The following is a 16,395-nucleotide window of genomic DNA, read 5'->3' as shown; positions in this document are numbered from 1 at the left end:
AAGAATATATATGTGAACTCCTAATATAACTATAGTAATTTAGAATTCTGTTTGTAATATGTGCTCACCAGTGGCACGAAATGTTCCATGCTTCTAGTGTTATTAGAAATATGTAACATATCCCTTATTAGATTTACATAGCTACTTGGCCCAAGAATTCCCAAGAACTGTATTCATCAAGAAAAAGAGGATAAAGGATAAATTCTTTAGCTTGGCATAGTGTAAAACCTAAGAAACAAAGAAGGGTTTGTATCAATGCTCTTGTTGAAGGCTTTCTTGAGTTTCCCTAGCAAAGTTCTTGTCTTGTATCATGGGAAGTCATCAGTAGCATTAAAAGGAGGGGAGTTGTCCAAGTGAAGCCAATGGAGGGTTCCCATAATTATTACTTTTTCTAAGCTCAGTATTCCTAAGGAGGTTATAGGAGTGACAATGTTATTTTTTGTTACTGTAACAGGTCCCATTTAAGGAATAAATACCAATATCTAATTCTGAGCCTGAGTGATCTGAGTACAGATATGCTGATGAATAACGTGTATATTGGGGAAGGGCATGGCAACCCACTCCAGCATTCTTGCCTGGAGAATTCCATGAACAGAGGAGCCTGGTGGGCTATAGTCCATGGAGTTGCAAAGAGTCAGGCACGACTGAGCAACTAACACACAACATGTATATGATGTGGAGCCATTTTGTAGCCCTAGTTGTAAATCCTCCTGAAACCTATCTTATAGTCAAAGATGTTATCTGACTTTCACAGATATGACTTGACTTATATCTACTTCCTTGTAATAATGAACAATAATATAATAGCTTTCTAATAATAGCTGTTGACATTTATTGAGTAATGCTGATGTACAGGGCAATGTGCCAGTGAATGTACAGTGCTTATTTCATTTATCTTCCCAACTAACCTAAATCACAGGTACTATTATTATCCTCACTTAGCAGATAAGGAAACTGGGGCCAAGAGAGGTTAAGTAACGTGGTTGAATAGTAACTTAGGTTTCTCTGTATTCCAGAGTCTTAAGTAGTGAGCCACTTCACTTTGTATCAATTATGGTAGAATATTCCTTTTAATAACTGCTCAGTGATATTTTCTAATTGTGGTATGTGTCCTAGAATCATGTAGTTTAGACAGAATTATCATGCTATTGTTTATAGTTGCTTTTGATAACAATGTGTGATATTGGGTTGGCCAAAAAAATAGTTCAGGTTTTTCTGTAACATCATATGGAAACCCGAACAAACTTTTTGGCCAGCCTGATATTAGAGCAAGTACTTGATGAATGAAAGTTATTGTTGCTAGTGTTACCATTTTGACTATTTCTCTGACTCTATGTAGGTGAATATCATGGTGCATTTTTCTGTGAAACACTTTGGTCTTTGATTATGCCCCCACTGAGGGAAAGATATGGAGTTGTTGGGACTCTCAGTTGATGGAGCTTGAGATAGTTGGGAGTAGAGGTTAAGGGCTGGGGCCTAGGCTGAGCAGGCCCTGTAGGAAGAATGATAGGCTTGAAAAAACAACAGGGTGGTCTTCGGCTATTTAATAGTCTCCAGAAACTGATATGTCATCTTCATTATGTCAGTCTCCTGATAAATGTTTTTCTTGTAGGAGAACAAAAGACAGCCGATGTACTACACAGTAGCCATTTAGTTGCCTTTAATCTACAACCTGTGGGAGAGGCAGAAGTGATTTTGTAAAAAGCCTGAATGCACCCTACTGCCTTCACAGAGTTTTCTCTATCAGTCAGTGTCTCATCTCCTGGTTCACTCCTCATTTCAGCCAGATCTCCCATTCTCTTCAAGCCACTCCTCTGCCATAGCCAGATAGCTTTATTCCCACCCCCCCCTTGCTGCTTAGTTAGGTTGGTAAGAGGTGAATTTCAGAGGATTGGAGGTGCTACCTACTAAGCCACTGGGGTCTTAACAAGAGAAAAGTTAATACCAAGACGTTTGTGCTGATGTGCCAGATGTTCATAGAAAAAGTAGAGTTCTGTATCTTAAACCATATGTCTGATAAATTGCACTTGCTCTTTTGTTAGTTACATCCTGCTCTGTAAGACACACAGTTCAGTAAACTTAGTACTAAGAGTACTCTGGACTTGGATGTTATTAAACAGAAGACTCAAAACATTTATTTGTGCAAGTAGGGAGTAGTACTACTGAGGGAAGTAAAATATAGTTTATTAAGGTCTTTGGATTTATTGTGTGTGTGCTCATTTCCCCAGTTGTGTCTGACTCTTTGTGGCCTAGTGGACTGTGGGCCACTTGGCTCCTCTGTCCATGGGATTTCCCAGACAAGAATACTGGAGTAGGTTGCCATTTCCTTCTTCAGGGGATCTTCCTGACCCAGGGATCAAACCCATGTCTCCTGTGTCTCCTGCATTGGCAGGGGGATTCTTTACCACTGAGCCACCTGGGAAGCCCACTATGTAGCTACTTGGGCTAATTTACTAATGTTTATTCTTTTTGTCCTTGCCTGTATTTGAAGCTGTTAATGCTCCTTCCTTCCAGAAACTTATCACCTCCTCCATTTTGTTTTTCCACTCCTCTTTCTGATAAGTGTGTCCCTATATGCAAAATTCTTTCCCTTGGTGAATGCATTCTACATCATTCATGGTTTCAAATATTCCTTTTACTCTCCATCTTCAGCTTCTCACCCAGGCATCTCTAGCTCATGATGGGACATCTCCACTTGACTATCTTTTAATTTTAATTTTTTCATCTTTTGGACATGCTACAGCCATGTGGGATCTTAGTTCCCCAGCCAGGGATTGAACATGTACCCCCTGCATTGGCAGTGTGGAGTCTTAACCACTGGACCACAAGGGAAGTCTCTGCCTGTCTATCTTTCCATCAGCTCATAGCATGTCAAACAGATCTCCTTATGGCTCTAAAACTATCCTATCTTCTATATTCCCCATCTTTTAGTCACCCAGGATTGCAAGCTGGGCATTATTCACCTTTGATCCTGTCCTTCCATCTGCTAGGGCCCATGCCTTTGAAATATCCCTTATATATGTTCCTTCAACTCAATTTCTGGTGCCATAACTTCAGTCCAGGTCCTGACTTCCATGTTTTGAATCTTCTTTTCAATAACATCCAAGTCCAATACCATTAGTGCTAAGTTGCTTCAGTAGTGTCCAACTCTTTGCAACCCCATGGACTGTAACCCACCAGGCTCCTCTGTCCATGGGATTCTCCAGGCAAGAATACTGGAGTGGGTTGCCATTTCCTTCTCCAAGGGATCTTCCTGACCCAGAGATTGAACCTGCGTCTCTTATGTCTCCTGCATTGGCAGGTAGGTTCTTTACCACTAGCACCACCTGGAAAGCCCCCTTATATATGTTCCTTCAACTCAATTTCTGGTGCCATCACTTCAGTCCAGGTCCTGACTTCTATGCTTTGGCCTGTAACAACCTTCTTCTGGAATCTCCCAGTGAGTTCAGTTCAGTTGCTCAGTCATGTCCGACTCTTTGTGACCCCATGGACTGCAGCACGCCAGGCTTCCCTGTCCATCACCAACTCCCGGAGCTTGCTCAAACTCATGTCCATCGAGTCGGTGATGCCATCCAACCATCTCATCCTCTGTCGTCCCCTTCTCCTCCTGCCTTCAATCTTTCCCAGCAGTGGAGTCTCCCAAGTGCCTCCCAAATTCCTACTCTACCCACACCAAGGACTAACTTTCTAAAAAAGGTGATTTCATCCTATCACTCCCCTGCTCACAACCCTTCAGAAACTCCCTGGTGCCTATGGAATCAAGTCAAAATTGCTCATTCTGCTGTTCTGAGCTCTCTAGGGCCTGCTCCATGTATCTGTATTAACGTGTTTCCCCTCATTTCCCCACAGGAGCCCTGCCCTTCAGCCAGACCTCTCTTTCTACCACCTGAGTTTGTGTCCCCATTCCTGATGCCAACTCTTAGACCATCAGTTAACCAAAGGGAGAAGAGATAGAGAGCCTGAGGAGCCAGAGGCCCAGGGGAGGAGAGAAAATGCCCTGAAACCAGTTAAGGGTGTGACTTAAGGAGAAGGAGAATGTGACAGAAGATGTTTTAAATGCTGCTGTAATGATGAGAATTTGCAGTAGGAAGGGGGAGAGAGCTGAATTCTGACCTTAGTGGTTGAGTAGCCTGAACCAGACCAAGATATTTAGATTTAAATTGGCCTCCAGTTGCCAGGAAGCCCTGCTGTTTAATCAGAAGCCCCAAGCAACTAAGACATTGAATAATGGGATTCTAGGGAGAATATCTAGCCTTTTACTACAGCCATTTGACATTGGAAAGTTGGGAGTCCTTCCTGTTGTATGTCTTGTAGAAGAATATGTATGATGTTTGGAGTCCCAGTGCTCCATTTTTCTTAGAAGCTGACGTGTGTTTAGACATTGTAAATTTCATTTCATTAGTGAAGCTGTATGTTAGCAGTTTATTTCAAGTCTTTCTAGGTACTTTCATAAAAGTTAGATTTGAAAAAGTGGTCATACGATAGCCTGTCTGGTAGATCACACCATCCACAGTCAAGGAAGTCTGGCAAGTCGTGTCTCTGGACTGGGAGGTAGAGACCAGGGTTCTTTAGCCACAGTCTGCTACTGATTAGATGCATGACCCGAGACAAGTCACTTAACCTTTTAAAGTGTCAGTTTTCTTATCTGTAAAATGAAAGGATTAGACTAGATTTTTTCCACTATTCCTTCTGAAAAAAGTCCAGAAGAGAATTGTATAACTGAAAGGCAGGAAGTGGAATAATTCAGGCTGGGAAGTCAGGGTGATTTCAACCTTGCTTGAAATTTTAGAAAACAGTTTCTGTAAGTGGTTAGTGTGCTGTATCACATATCTACTGGTTAGATCAGTCACTCCAACTTATTGGTAAATGTCACTTCATTTTATTGGAGTCATTTCTGTTTGCTTCCAAACAATTTAAAGTTCAAGACAGATTCCTAGCCACGGTTACCTCTCAAGAGTGGAACTGACAGTTTGGTGAAGAGATAGACTAACTTTGTATTTCTGTTGGGATTTTTAATGATGAATGTGTGTTACTTTTATGATGTGAAAAACAGCTTATAAATTTTTTTGAGAGAATTTTAAATAAAGAATTAGTCTGGAGGACTAATTCATGTTAAGCTGAACCAACTTGATTGGAGTCGCTGTCCATACATAGGGCTTGTTTTCCAAAGAAAAATATTGTTTAGAGTAGCAAACTTATAAGCCTGTTCAGGCATGTTGTAAAGCCGCTGGAAAAGTAACTTGGAGCAAGTTTTGTGAATGGAAATGTAGTGCTCAAGTCACATTCTGCTTTAAAAAGTTGTAACAAATACAGATGACTTAAAAAAAAAAAAAAGAATTAGTCTGGAGGAAAGAGATGACATAAGATCTTTAGAAAGTAAGGAATGACCATTCTGCTCTCTCCTTTGTTAAACACTTTATGTAATGTTTGGGTGGCTTAATCTCATTCCTGTCCCTGTGTATTTTTTTCAAGGCCACTTTTGTTGATTTTTATCTTGTGTGTGTGTTCATAAAAATGTCTCCTATCAGAACCCCAAATCTAAACAGTTGAACATGAGCCTTGCACTATAGCATTTTTTTGTTTGGTTGGGTTTTTTTCTTTTTCTAATAATGGCTATTGGTCAATAGCTACAGTTGAAATGGACAGGGAGTGAAAGAGGAAACTTAGCATTTATATCTGACCACATTTGGTAAATTCTTTGCAACTCTATGGCATTTTTCTTTCAGTAGCAGTTCAATTGCTTCTTGGACAGAGGAAAAAATTTGCTTTCTACACGTTAGCATCCTCTGGTGGAGATCAAATTTCTTTTGATCTTATGCTTTCTCTGAGAGGTGTGCTACTTTATAATTTTATTTTAATTCTCTGGGGTAAGAATTGAAAAGTCATAAATGAATTTTGCAAATATTTTAGGCTAATCCCTATGATTGTTAATCCACCAAAAAACCCTCAAACTAGGTATCTTAAAGAGACCAGTGACACAGAAATGGTAAACTTTGTAGGGGTGGAATCACATGGAATCATGTCTTTGCCTGGTTTACTTAAAAATTTGTGGTTATGAGAGTCTTTAACCATCTGCTGAAAAAAAAAAATCCAGCAGGCCACAGTCTGTCAAATAAATTTCTGCAATATACTAGGAAGTCAGTTTCTAAGAACTTCTTTAAAAAGTAGAGGACTCAAGTAAGCCAGATTTCTTTTACATGGTCTTGGCTGGTAGTATTTCCTGAAGCTTGTGGATGAAAATTCATGGACTGAACCACAGAATGATAGCATTCAGAGTTCTCTGGGAGAGAACTGATGTAATCAAATAAAATGGACTTCGGGCATTTTACCAAGTTCAAGACACTAAGGAGTGCCTCTAGGGAAGTAACTTTGACGAAAAGGGATCCAAAAAACTGGATATTCTTAAAACAAGTAATTTTACAACAGAAAGCTGTATTGCTACACATAAAACACAGAATAATAGAATGCCTCCTTTGAACCTAGAAGTGTATCAGTACCTTGAGTCAAGTGAGAAAACCATATTCACACAAAAAAGTGAAATCACACCAAATTACTAGAGTATTAAGGGGAAAATTATATCAGATAGGGTCTGAAAATAGAATGCAAAATAGAGAGTTTTTCAAAGTTGATACAAGAAGGAAAATAATCCTATTCTTTTAATGATACAATGTCTTCCTAATGTGTATTTCACAAGTTTAACAACCTTCTTTATAGGTGTTCTAGCTGTAAACATGATTTTAAAAGACATTTGAGCATATTAAAGTGATTTCAGCTGTTACGTGTTCTGTTTACCTAAGAGGGTAAGTACACCTCATCTTATATGTATCAGAATTGGAGTCCATTTTAGTTGTGAGAAGATAATTCTCAAAGTTGAAGACTTTTAACTTGCACAAATATTCCATATAAGGCTAAGGGCAAAGACCAAGGGAAAAGTCATTTGTCTTCTCAGGAGACAGAGTTGATTAGAAAAGCAGGGCTTCTTATTTTTCATGTCATCCTGTCCCACTGATCAGTTTACCAACACAAGAACAGTTTGTGATGACAAAGATGATAGAATGGTAAATTGGAGAAGAAGGCTAAGTTGGTTGAAAAAATGCTGTTGAAGTTGATTTATTCAAATTGTCTGGGATGTTGCAGAACGAGTTTCTCCCAAACTGTGGAAAGCAGATGGAAAAAGGAAAATAGTTTATCTTTCAAGGAGAGAAATGATGGCCCTGCTAAATTTAGACTCTTTGGCCTTAACTTGCAACATCTGGGAAAATACTCAAATCTGTTCATCATCTTATTTGTAACCACCTAGAAGAAGAGCTCAAAGTTCAGGATAGTCCTCTGTATAGGCTTATGAAGGGCACATATAACCAGGCTGATTTAATTTCCTTTCATTAAAGTTAAAAAGTCTTGTCAAAGAGAGGGAAACATGTATTTTCTCTCTGGAATCCAGTGAGGCTTTTTCTTCATTGTGATGCATTTGCTAACCAGCTAGGAAGCCTTGGACTGAATTGAACTGCTCTTCAGGGCAGGGTCCAAATAGGTTTTTGGGTGCACGTGCCTAAAATGGGTTTGCACAGTGGCTCAGCACCCAGTCAGAGGGACAGACACGTGATGCTCCTTCAGTGAGAGGGAGCCTGGCTTGTGACAATCTGTAATATGGAAAGATTATTTTTGCCGTTTGAAAAAATTCACTGCCATTCGTTCCCTTTCAGAAGCTGTCACCCTAGAGAATTTTAGCTATTTAACTTTTTAAATTTATAAATATTCATTTGTAAGGTCTTTTAGGGGGCATTTCTCCTGTGGAAAGTTAGATGCAGCTGCCCTAAAAAAATGTTTTTCAGTTACCTTGGATGGAGAAACCAATAACACATTCATGAAATCTTCACTATATGCTAAATCTAACACGATCATTTATAATTTGGAAAAGGATTACAGGTAACCTTTAGAGATAGAACAAGGGTTTACAGAACGAGCTCTAACACCACTCCCACGTCCCCTTCAAGGACAGTTCATCTGTTTCTTCTCTTTTTTTCTTGTTTATACTTCCTGGCAAGATTTCCTTGGAGGAAAGGGGGTCTTCATTTTAAAACATAAAAATAAAACAAGCATCAGTGAATCAGAGAAATGGTCCTGCGGAAATGGGATAGAGTTCAGGAAGGACAAGTGTTAGGATACTGAGGTTTGGAGGAGCCATTAAATAACATCCCTACCTTTCCCTCCTCCATTGAAACTAATGGAGAAATAAGGCAGACACAGGAACCAGCCAGTGTTCTAAATAACAGCCTTATTCCTGATAAAAGCTATAATGGAGGGTGTAGCCTAGATGTGTGTTCATGAAAACTTCCACATAGTTCACATGTGTTGACAGACCTCCACTAAGGTCTGTTGTAGGGCCAGAACCTACCCTTTAAGCACCATAACATCAGAGGACAGACCAGATAAGAAGATGGAAATAGGGGTGCAGAGGGTAGTAGAAAATATTTCTTTTAGGCTTTGCCTTTCTGAGGAAAGAAATACAAACTCTCCTTTCTGTGCTGATATTAGTGGGAAATAAACAACTAGTGGGCTAGTCTGTAGAGCTGTGGGGAGAATCCAAGTCACTAATAGACTAAAAGGCCCATGCTATTTCTGCTGATAGTCAAAGATGTCTTTAGTTGGCTATACACATTTAAACCAGGCCTGAATTAGCATTTTTAGTAAGATATGAGGCATTTTTCTTTCTGTAAGTCAGATTTTTTAAACAAGGTCACCAATAGAGAGTGACTGGGGGCTATTTTTTTAATTTATTTATTTTTGGCTGTGCTCTGCAATGTATGGGATCTTAACTTCCTGACCAGGGATCAAACCCATGCCCCCTGCATTGGGAGCACAGAGTCTTAACCACTGGACCATCAGGGAAGTCCCTGTAAGTCAAATTTATGTAAAGGATGAATACAAGGTATGGAATAATAGAATATAAAGGCTGAAAAGGATCTTAGAACTGGTTTTCAATATTTTCATTGCTTAAATGAGGAAACAGCCCCAGTAAGGGGTAAACGGTTTACTCTGTACCACTTGTTTCGCTAGTTAATTATGGCCAGGATTAGACCAGGGTCTTCCAAGTGCCAGTTCACTGTTCCCCACACCCAACTGGTCTGCATTCTGACATCAGGGAAAGTAGGCTTAAATTAAATGAAATTTGGAAATTCTATTAAACTTATGAACCTTTAAGCTAGTATAACAAGACACGTCTATGGGTTGAATATATGGAGTATGTAGAAGAATCTCTAGTATAATGGTTTTCATTGGTGGGTTCTACAGTTAGGCTCTGCTGTGTGTTGTGCTGTGCTAGTCACTCAGTTGTGTCCAACTCTTTGTGACCCCATGGACTGTAGCCCGCCAGGCTCCTCTGTCCATGGAATTCTCCAGGCAAGAATACTGGAGTGGGTTGCCATGCCTTCCTCCAGGGGATCTTCCCAACCCAGGGATCGAACCCAGGTCTCCCACACTGCAGGTGGATTCTTTACCGTCTGAGCCACCAGGGAAGCCCACAGTTAGGCTACCTGGGTTCACATCCTGGCTGTGTCATTTACTAGTTGTTTTGACCCGGACAAGATGCTTATCCTCTCTGAGCCTCAATGTGCTCATCTAATAAATGGAAAATAATAATACTACCCACTTCATAGGGTGGTTATGAGGCTCAGATGAGAAGGATACATATAAAATGTTCTGTTTAACATAAGCGAGTTCCTGACACATAGGCACTGATTATTATTGCCTGTGATTATTATTTATTATCATATCATTATCCTCATTTTACTTCTGGGAGACTTTATTTTTTTTCTAATTTAATTGTATCTTTATTTTTTTCATTTATTTTTATTAGTTGGAGGCTAATTACTTTACAATATTGTAATGATTTTTGTCATACATTGACATGAATCAGCCATGGATTTACATGTGTTCCCCATCCCGATCTCCACTCCCGCCTCCCTCCCCATCCCATCGCTCTGAGTCTTCCCAGTGCACCAGCCCTGAGCACTTGTCTCCCGCATCCAATCTGGGCTGGTGATCTGTTTCACCCTTGGTAGTATACTTGTTTCAATGCTATTCTCTCAGAACATCCCACCCTTGCCTTCTCCCACAGAGTCCCAAAGTCTGTTCTGTACATCTGTGTCTCTTTTTCTGTTTTGCATATAGGGTTATCATTACCATCTTTTTAAATTCCATATATATGCATTAGTATACTGTATTGGTCTTTATCTTTCTGGCTTACTTCACTCTGTATAATGGGCTCCAGTTTCATCCATCTCATTAGAACTGATTCAAATGAATTCTTTTTAATGGTTGAGTAATATTCCATTGTGTATATGTACCATAGCTTCCATTCATCTGCTGATGGGCATCTAGGTTGCTTCCATGTCCTGGCAATTATAAACAGTGCTGTGATGAACATTGGGGTGCACGTGTCTCTTTCAGATCTGGTTTCCTCGGTGTGACTTCTGGGAGACTTTAAAAGCTTGATCTGTGAAGACAGCAAAGTCTTAGTTTAGAATTTCCCCCAATCCCAGCTTACTTCTTTTTCTTAAACATCTATTCTTCAGTTCTCTCGGGTTAGCAGTTTTGTAATCATCTTTTACTCTGTCTCCTTTAGGCCTATTGTCTGTCACCAAGTCCTATCTTGGTGGTTCAAATGTTTCTCAATTAACCCCTTCCTCTTAATTTCTGTCCTAATTCAGACCCTGATTCCCTCAGACCTGGATGCCTATTCAACTCTCCTAGCTTCTATTTCGTAGCTACAGTAGCTTCCTCTTCTTCAGTCTATCCTATAATTCACTGCTAGACTGACCTTCCTGAGATGCTGTTTGATCCTGTCTCCCCCTGCCTTGGAATCTGTAATGAGTCTATTTTCTGCCAATGCAAGGCCAAGTTCTCCTGCCTGACCTTCAGCTCCCTCTGGATCATCTCTACCTAATAGGTATATAATGCCAGCCATCCACAGCAGTCCAGATTTTCTAGTAGTCACATTAAAAAGTAATTTCTAGTCAGAATGGCCATGTTTCAAGTTCTCAGTGGCCCCATGTGGCTGAATAGTGCAACTCCAGACTGTGCCTCTCTGACTGTCCCCATTCCCCAAACAAGACATACCCACATCTTACTTCCTCCTGGTTTATGAAAACAAAATAGGGATGGTAATACCATGCTTATTTTATAGGATTGTCTTAGGCAAATGTGAAGTGTGAAAGTGCTTTGTAAGCTGTAGAGCTCCATAAAAATATATGAAAATTATTGTCAGAAGTAAAGGCTTTACTGTGGGAGATTGGATACATGTGTAGATACATGTATATGTATGGCTGAGTCCCTTTGCTGTCCACCTGAAACTATCACAACATTGTTAATCTGCTATACTCCAATATAAAATAAAAAGTTTTAAAAAAGAAAAGTTTTACTGACATAAGAGTAGGATATCTTTGGAGTAATTTGAAATAAAAGACTTTATTAAGAACAATGAGCTGTCTTGAATTCATTTATGAAAAAAATCAACTACAAGTAGTGACTGAAGAATATAAACATCTACTTTCTCCCACTGGCTCTAAATAATTATCTTTTGGGAAGAATTTTTCACATTAATAAGACTCTCCAGATATTTAAATTCCTCTTTAGGCCTTTTTTCCCCTTCAGCATTCTGAGGACTGGATTTAGGGGCATTAATTCTTCTCTAGAAGAAACTAAACTGCTACCAGGAAGTTTATTGTTTTGGGTAGTAAATGTAGCTCACACACTTTTAGTACTGAGATAGACCTAGCATTAAAATCTCATGTATTATCTAATTCATTGCAAAGGATTGAAATTGGCCTAAAAATTGAATGCCAGTGATTCAGGTGTAGAAACAAATTTGTAAAACGTTTTCAACTCATATGATAAAGGAAATTTTAAGGAGCAATTATTCTGACAGGTGGATTAGTGACAATTTGTACACAATATTTGAAACGCTGATGAGTTATAGGGTGCTTGCTTAGATGGTACTCAAACCTTATCCCAACCCTTTACCAGATTAAGCAGTTCACTATTTTTTCTTTAGTTGTGCCTTGAATTATCTGGTGGCTCTCAGGAGTTCAACACTCACTGCAGATAGAACTAAGATTGCAGTGCAGAAGTTAGATTGCTAAATGAAGTCATTCTGGGAAAAAAAAAAAGTCTATAAAGTGGCTTCTGGGTGAAAGACCCCACCATTCACAGGTTTGCCCAAGCCAGAAAACTCAGCCTAATGTATGACCCTTTTTATCCCTCACCCATCCCCCTAATTAGCTACTAAATCCTTCTGACTCCACCCACCTCTGAAATACTTCTTTAATCTGCAGCCTCCTCTCCATCTCCACTGCCCTTGCTCAGGCTTTCATCACGCTTCTTGTAAGTTATTGCAACATTCCCCAAACCAGTTTACCTACCTCAAGCTTCAGCTTCCCCTCCACCCCACAATTTATTCTCCAACTCCCAAAAGAATGATCTTGCTAAAATACAGATATGATCATGCCACTCCCCTAATTAAAAACTTCAAGTCATTCCTAGGGCCGACATAAAATCCAAAGTACTGAGCACAATGTACAAAGCACATTACAGTCAGAGCCCAGCTTATCAGCTTTGCCTCCCACCGTGTACCCAGAGCAATGATAATCAAATTACTTGTGGCTCCCCAGGAAGCTCTAGCCTTTTATAAACTCTCTGTTCTCTTCCTTTGGACTGCCCCCCCTCCACTCCTTACATCAGTGTGGGGATCCCGTGATCTTCTTTTCCTGCCATTAGACTTCTTCAGATGCCAATCTTCTGTGACAGGCTTTCCTAACTCCCTGGTTATTTGTTCTTTCTGTCCCCATAACTGCATTTCTTATTCCTTTGCTGCTTGAACTCATCAAGGGCTAATTCCTCTCAATATCTCCAGCATGTAGCATTCTTCCCAGCATAGCATAGTTGGTCCATAATAATTGGTTGGATAAATAGAGGAAAGAATTGATACTATCCCTCTCCCCCACCCCCAGCTATAGACCTTCTCTTCTACTTCAAAGAATAAGTTTTGAATTCAGTGTGATTTATAATCATCTGTTGATATTTCTAAGTATTTGATGAGGACAGTTGAAATCATAATCCTTGCTTTTAAGTAAAATTTAGTTTGTCTAGTTCGATAAGATATTCCTTGAGCCAAAGGAATACATGGGAAGATTTTACCTTTAGATGCTTTGACTTACAGTATATGTTAGGAAACACACAAACACACAATGCATATTTTTAACTTCACAGAATCCAGACTGTTGGACTGGAAAGGATCTTAAATCAGGATCACCTTCACCTTGAATGGTTATGAAGGTTGGGTACTGTTCAAACCTAGGGGACACCATTCTCATTTGAATGGCTCTCCAGGGTTGTAACAACATACACAGCCTCACACAGTATCCCTGTTTATCTAAATCTCTTCATTTTCAGATAATGAAATTCAGGTCCTAAGAGCCAACAAGTTTGCTCAAGGTTATGCAGGTACTTCATAGTAGGGTACAGGCAATCTCTTCTGCCTCTCAGTCATTCTGACCCAGATTGCTTTAGAAGGCTATGAAACTAGAAAAGATAATGTTTGCTCTAGTTGTATGGATAATGGCCTTTAGCTAAACATAAAACTTCAGTCATTTCATTTAGCTTTGCATTATTTGCTCTGGCTTTCCACCTCCAGCTGTACTGGTCTGGTGGGCATGACTTCAGCTTTCAGCGTATTACACGACTGCCCTCAGGGCTCCCAAGACTCAGGTTGCCGTTTGTCCCACCAGGTTGCCAAGCTGTGCTGTCTGCTCTCTACCTTGCTGGTCTACTCCTTTGTGACCTGTTAGCTGCCGTCTTCTTTTTGCTTCTCCTCTTGGCATTTTGTGCTGTTTTGTTTTTATAGCCGCATTGCTGACCAGTCAATGTGGTCCTTTCCTTCTATTCTACAAACCATTCAACCACAGCATATTGGCTGTTGACCTTGAGTTTTTGGTTCTTTGCTACTGTTCATACCAGCTAGGGGTGCCTAGGCTCTGCTGCTTCTTTGCCAAATATTTTTGTTTCTTTTCTTTCTCCCTTACTCTAGATTTGGGGCTTTCTGAATGCTTAAAGATGCCAGACAGGTTGTCTCCAGATACTTGTGACTCCATTCCTATAATTCTCCTTATACTTTTGTTTAAAGTGAAAGTATTGTTTGGGAAGAATAATCTTGGTTAGAATAGCTCAGTTAGGTCAGATGCTCATAATAGTTGATTGTCTGTATCAAGGATGATGCGTTAAAAAAAAATAACTCCTTTCTCTCTTCCTTATCCCATGCTCATCCTCAGTGTCAAACTAAAGTAAATACTGTGGTGTTTTGGTAGGTTTGATTGAGCCTGAATAGAAAACTAGACTTCTTGAGCCAAAGCCCTACAGCCATAATGGACTGAATTCACTGTTTGCATCTTTGCTCTTGATCATTAAGGGTGGCAGATCTTTCTCAAACTGCTTGCTTTAGTTCCACTTGATCAGTCAAGATATAGATATAATATAATTAATGAACTAGTGGGTTTCCCCAATGGCTCAGTGGGTAAAGAATCTGCCTGCAATGCAGGAGATGTGGGTTTGATCCCTGGGTTGGGAAGATCCCCTGGAGAAGGAAATGGCAACCCACTCCAGTATTCTTGCCTGGAGAATTCTATGGACAGAGGAGCTGGCAGGCTACAGTCCATGGGGTCACAAAGAGTCAGACACAACTGAGCGACTAAGCACACACATGCACACAAGGAATTATTGATTTGTTAGAGGTTTGATGCTTGTTATTTAGTGGTTGTTTGCATTTTATATATTGTTCATTGTATAACTGGGAATTTTTTTGTAAATGTTTGGTTTTCAGGCTGGTTGGAAGGAAAATCACGCAACATTCATGAGTGAACTAAAAAATCTTCAGGCTTCTGGACTGACTACTCTTGGTCAGGCTCTAAGATCCTCATTTGATTTGTTAAATCTCAATAGATTAATATCTGGAATAGACAATTATGGACAGGTAAAAAATTCTTTGAGTGAGTATAGCTAATTTATTTTGGTGACTTGGGGTAAGAATTTAAAATTGGGCATGGCAACCAAGTTTTCTGCTCCTTTTCATAACATCCAAAAGGAGGTCCATGTGTATTTTAAATATATACTTTAACAAAAATCCTTTAGGGAGAGTCTTTTATGTGCTTTGACCATAAAATAGCTAAAATTGCCTACCCATCAGATCATCAGCTATACTGGGATGAATAAATTGCTGAAAAATATTGGAACAAGACAATTAAAGAGAAATTTTCAGAGTCCTTAAGTCCCTCATCCCTCCCAAGTCAACGAAAAAGCTCTATCATAAGAAGAAGGCAGAATAGCATTTGCTGCAGCGATCATTGCACTTTTCTACTGTAAAAACTGCTCAAAATAACCGGAGTCACCATCCAGGTTACAGATATAAGTCACTTATATCCCCCTTTCTATGCCAAGATTCTGAATGGAATCATGGGTGTGGATAATGCTGCCACTGTAATGTCTTTAATATCTTTCATGGTTACCTAGAAAGCAGAGGGTGGGGGGATTTGGATGTTTTAGTTTGAGAGGTTCCTGAATTATAAGAATTCCTCAGTTTATTCTGAATGTTACCTCTGCAGAGATTGTTATTTTGATCCCCACCCACTTCAGTCCCTAATCTTTTCCTTCTTATTTATCCAGGCAAATTTTATCACACACTTGAGAGATCACAGGCAAGATAAATGTAAAAATTGAAATACAATTTTATTACTTTACATGGCTCTAATACTTTTTAAATGTATTTTAGGGACGAAATCCATTTTTTTTAGAACCATCTATTTTAATTACCATCACAGATGGAAACAAGTTAACAAGTACTTCTGGTGTTCAAGAAGAGGTGAGATTTCATTTTTTAAATTTCGTTTAAATGGCAGAGAACATGCAGCTATTTCTGCACGTGGGAGGCATACATTTCCAGTTAAGAATAAATTTAATCAAACGTTCCATCTTGGGAATCCTTGAAAGATTGCCTCATTTTATTGACAACATCAGAGAAAAGTGAACCCTTTAACTCTTGAATTGTCTTCATTTTTGTATGAGTTGTTATGATGAAACTTTTCCAATTTTGCCTTATCAGCTTCATCTGCCTTTGAATTCTCCTCTGCCTGGAAGTGAACTAACTAAAGAACCTTTTCGTTGGGATCAAAGGTTGTTTGCCCTGGTGTTGCGTTTGCCTGGATTGGCTTCTACTGAACCAGAGCAGATAGGGAGTGTACCAACTGATGAATCTGCCATCACACAGATGTGTGAAGTCACAGGAGGTATTGGCGGATATTTACTATTTCTAACGGAAAGAATTCAGGGCAGCAGAGTACCACTTTCCGT

The 16,395-nt window shown here is 39.5% G+C and overlaps 1 protein-coding gene across 9 annotated transcripts in view; it reads left to right on the top strand.

The window, feature by feature from the left end:
- The window catches only part of LOC110138001 (integrator complex subunit 6-like), a 56,818-nt gene that overhangs the window by 10,601 nt on the left and 29,822 nt on the right, over positions 1-16,395 (top strand). For 8 of the 9 annotated variants that reach the window (XR_002314088.2, XR_002314087.2, XM_070463268.1 and 5 more), the window contains 3 exons: positions 14,873-15,022; positions 15,818-15,907; positions 16,148-16,331. Coding sequence is in view for 7 of the 9 variants with exons in the window: in XM_070463268.1 (XP_070319369.1) it covers positions 14,873-15,022; positions 15,818-15,907; positions 16,148-16,331 (424 nt within the window). In the remaining 2 variants the exon portion in view is untranslated. Of the gene's footprint in view, positions 1-54; positions 3,302-14,872; positions 15,023-15,817; positions 15,908-16,147; positions 16,332-16,395 lie in introns of those variants that run through there. The other variant, XM_070463269.1, reaches the window with a different exon arrangement.

The sequence above is a fragment of the Odocoileus virginianus genome, unplaced genomic scaffold (assembly GCF_023699985.2).
Source record: "Odocoileus virginianus isolate 20LAN1187 ecotype Illinois unplaced genomic scaffold, Ovbor_1.2 Unplaced_Contig_1, whole genome shotgun sequence".
Classification (NCBI taxonomy): Eukaryota; Metazoa; Chordata; class Mammalia; order Artiodactyla; family Cervidae; genus Odocoileus; species Odocoileus virginianus.
This window is presented reverse-complemented; position numbering and strand designations above follow the sequence as displayed.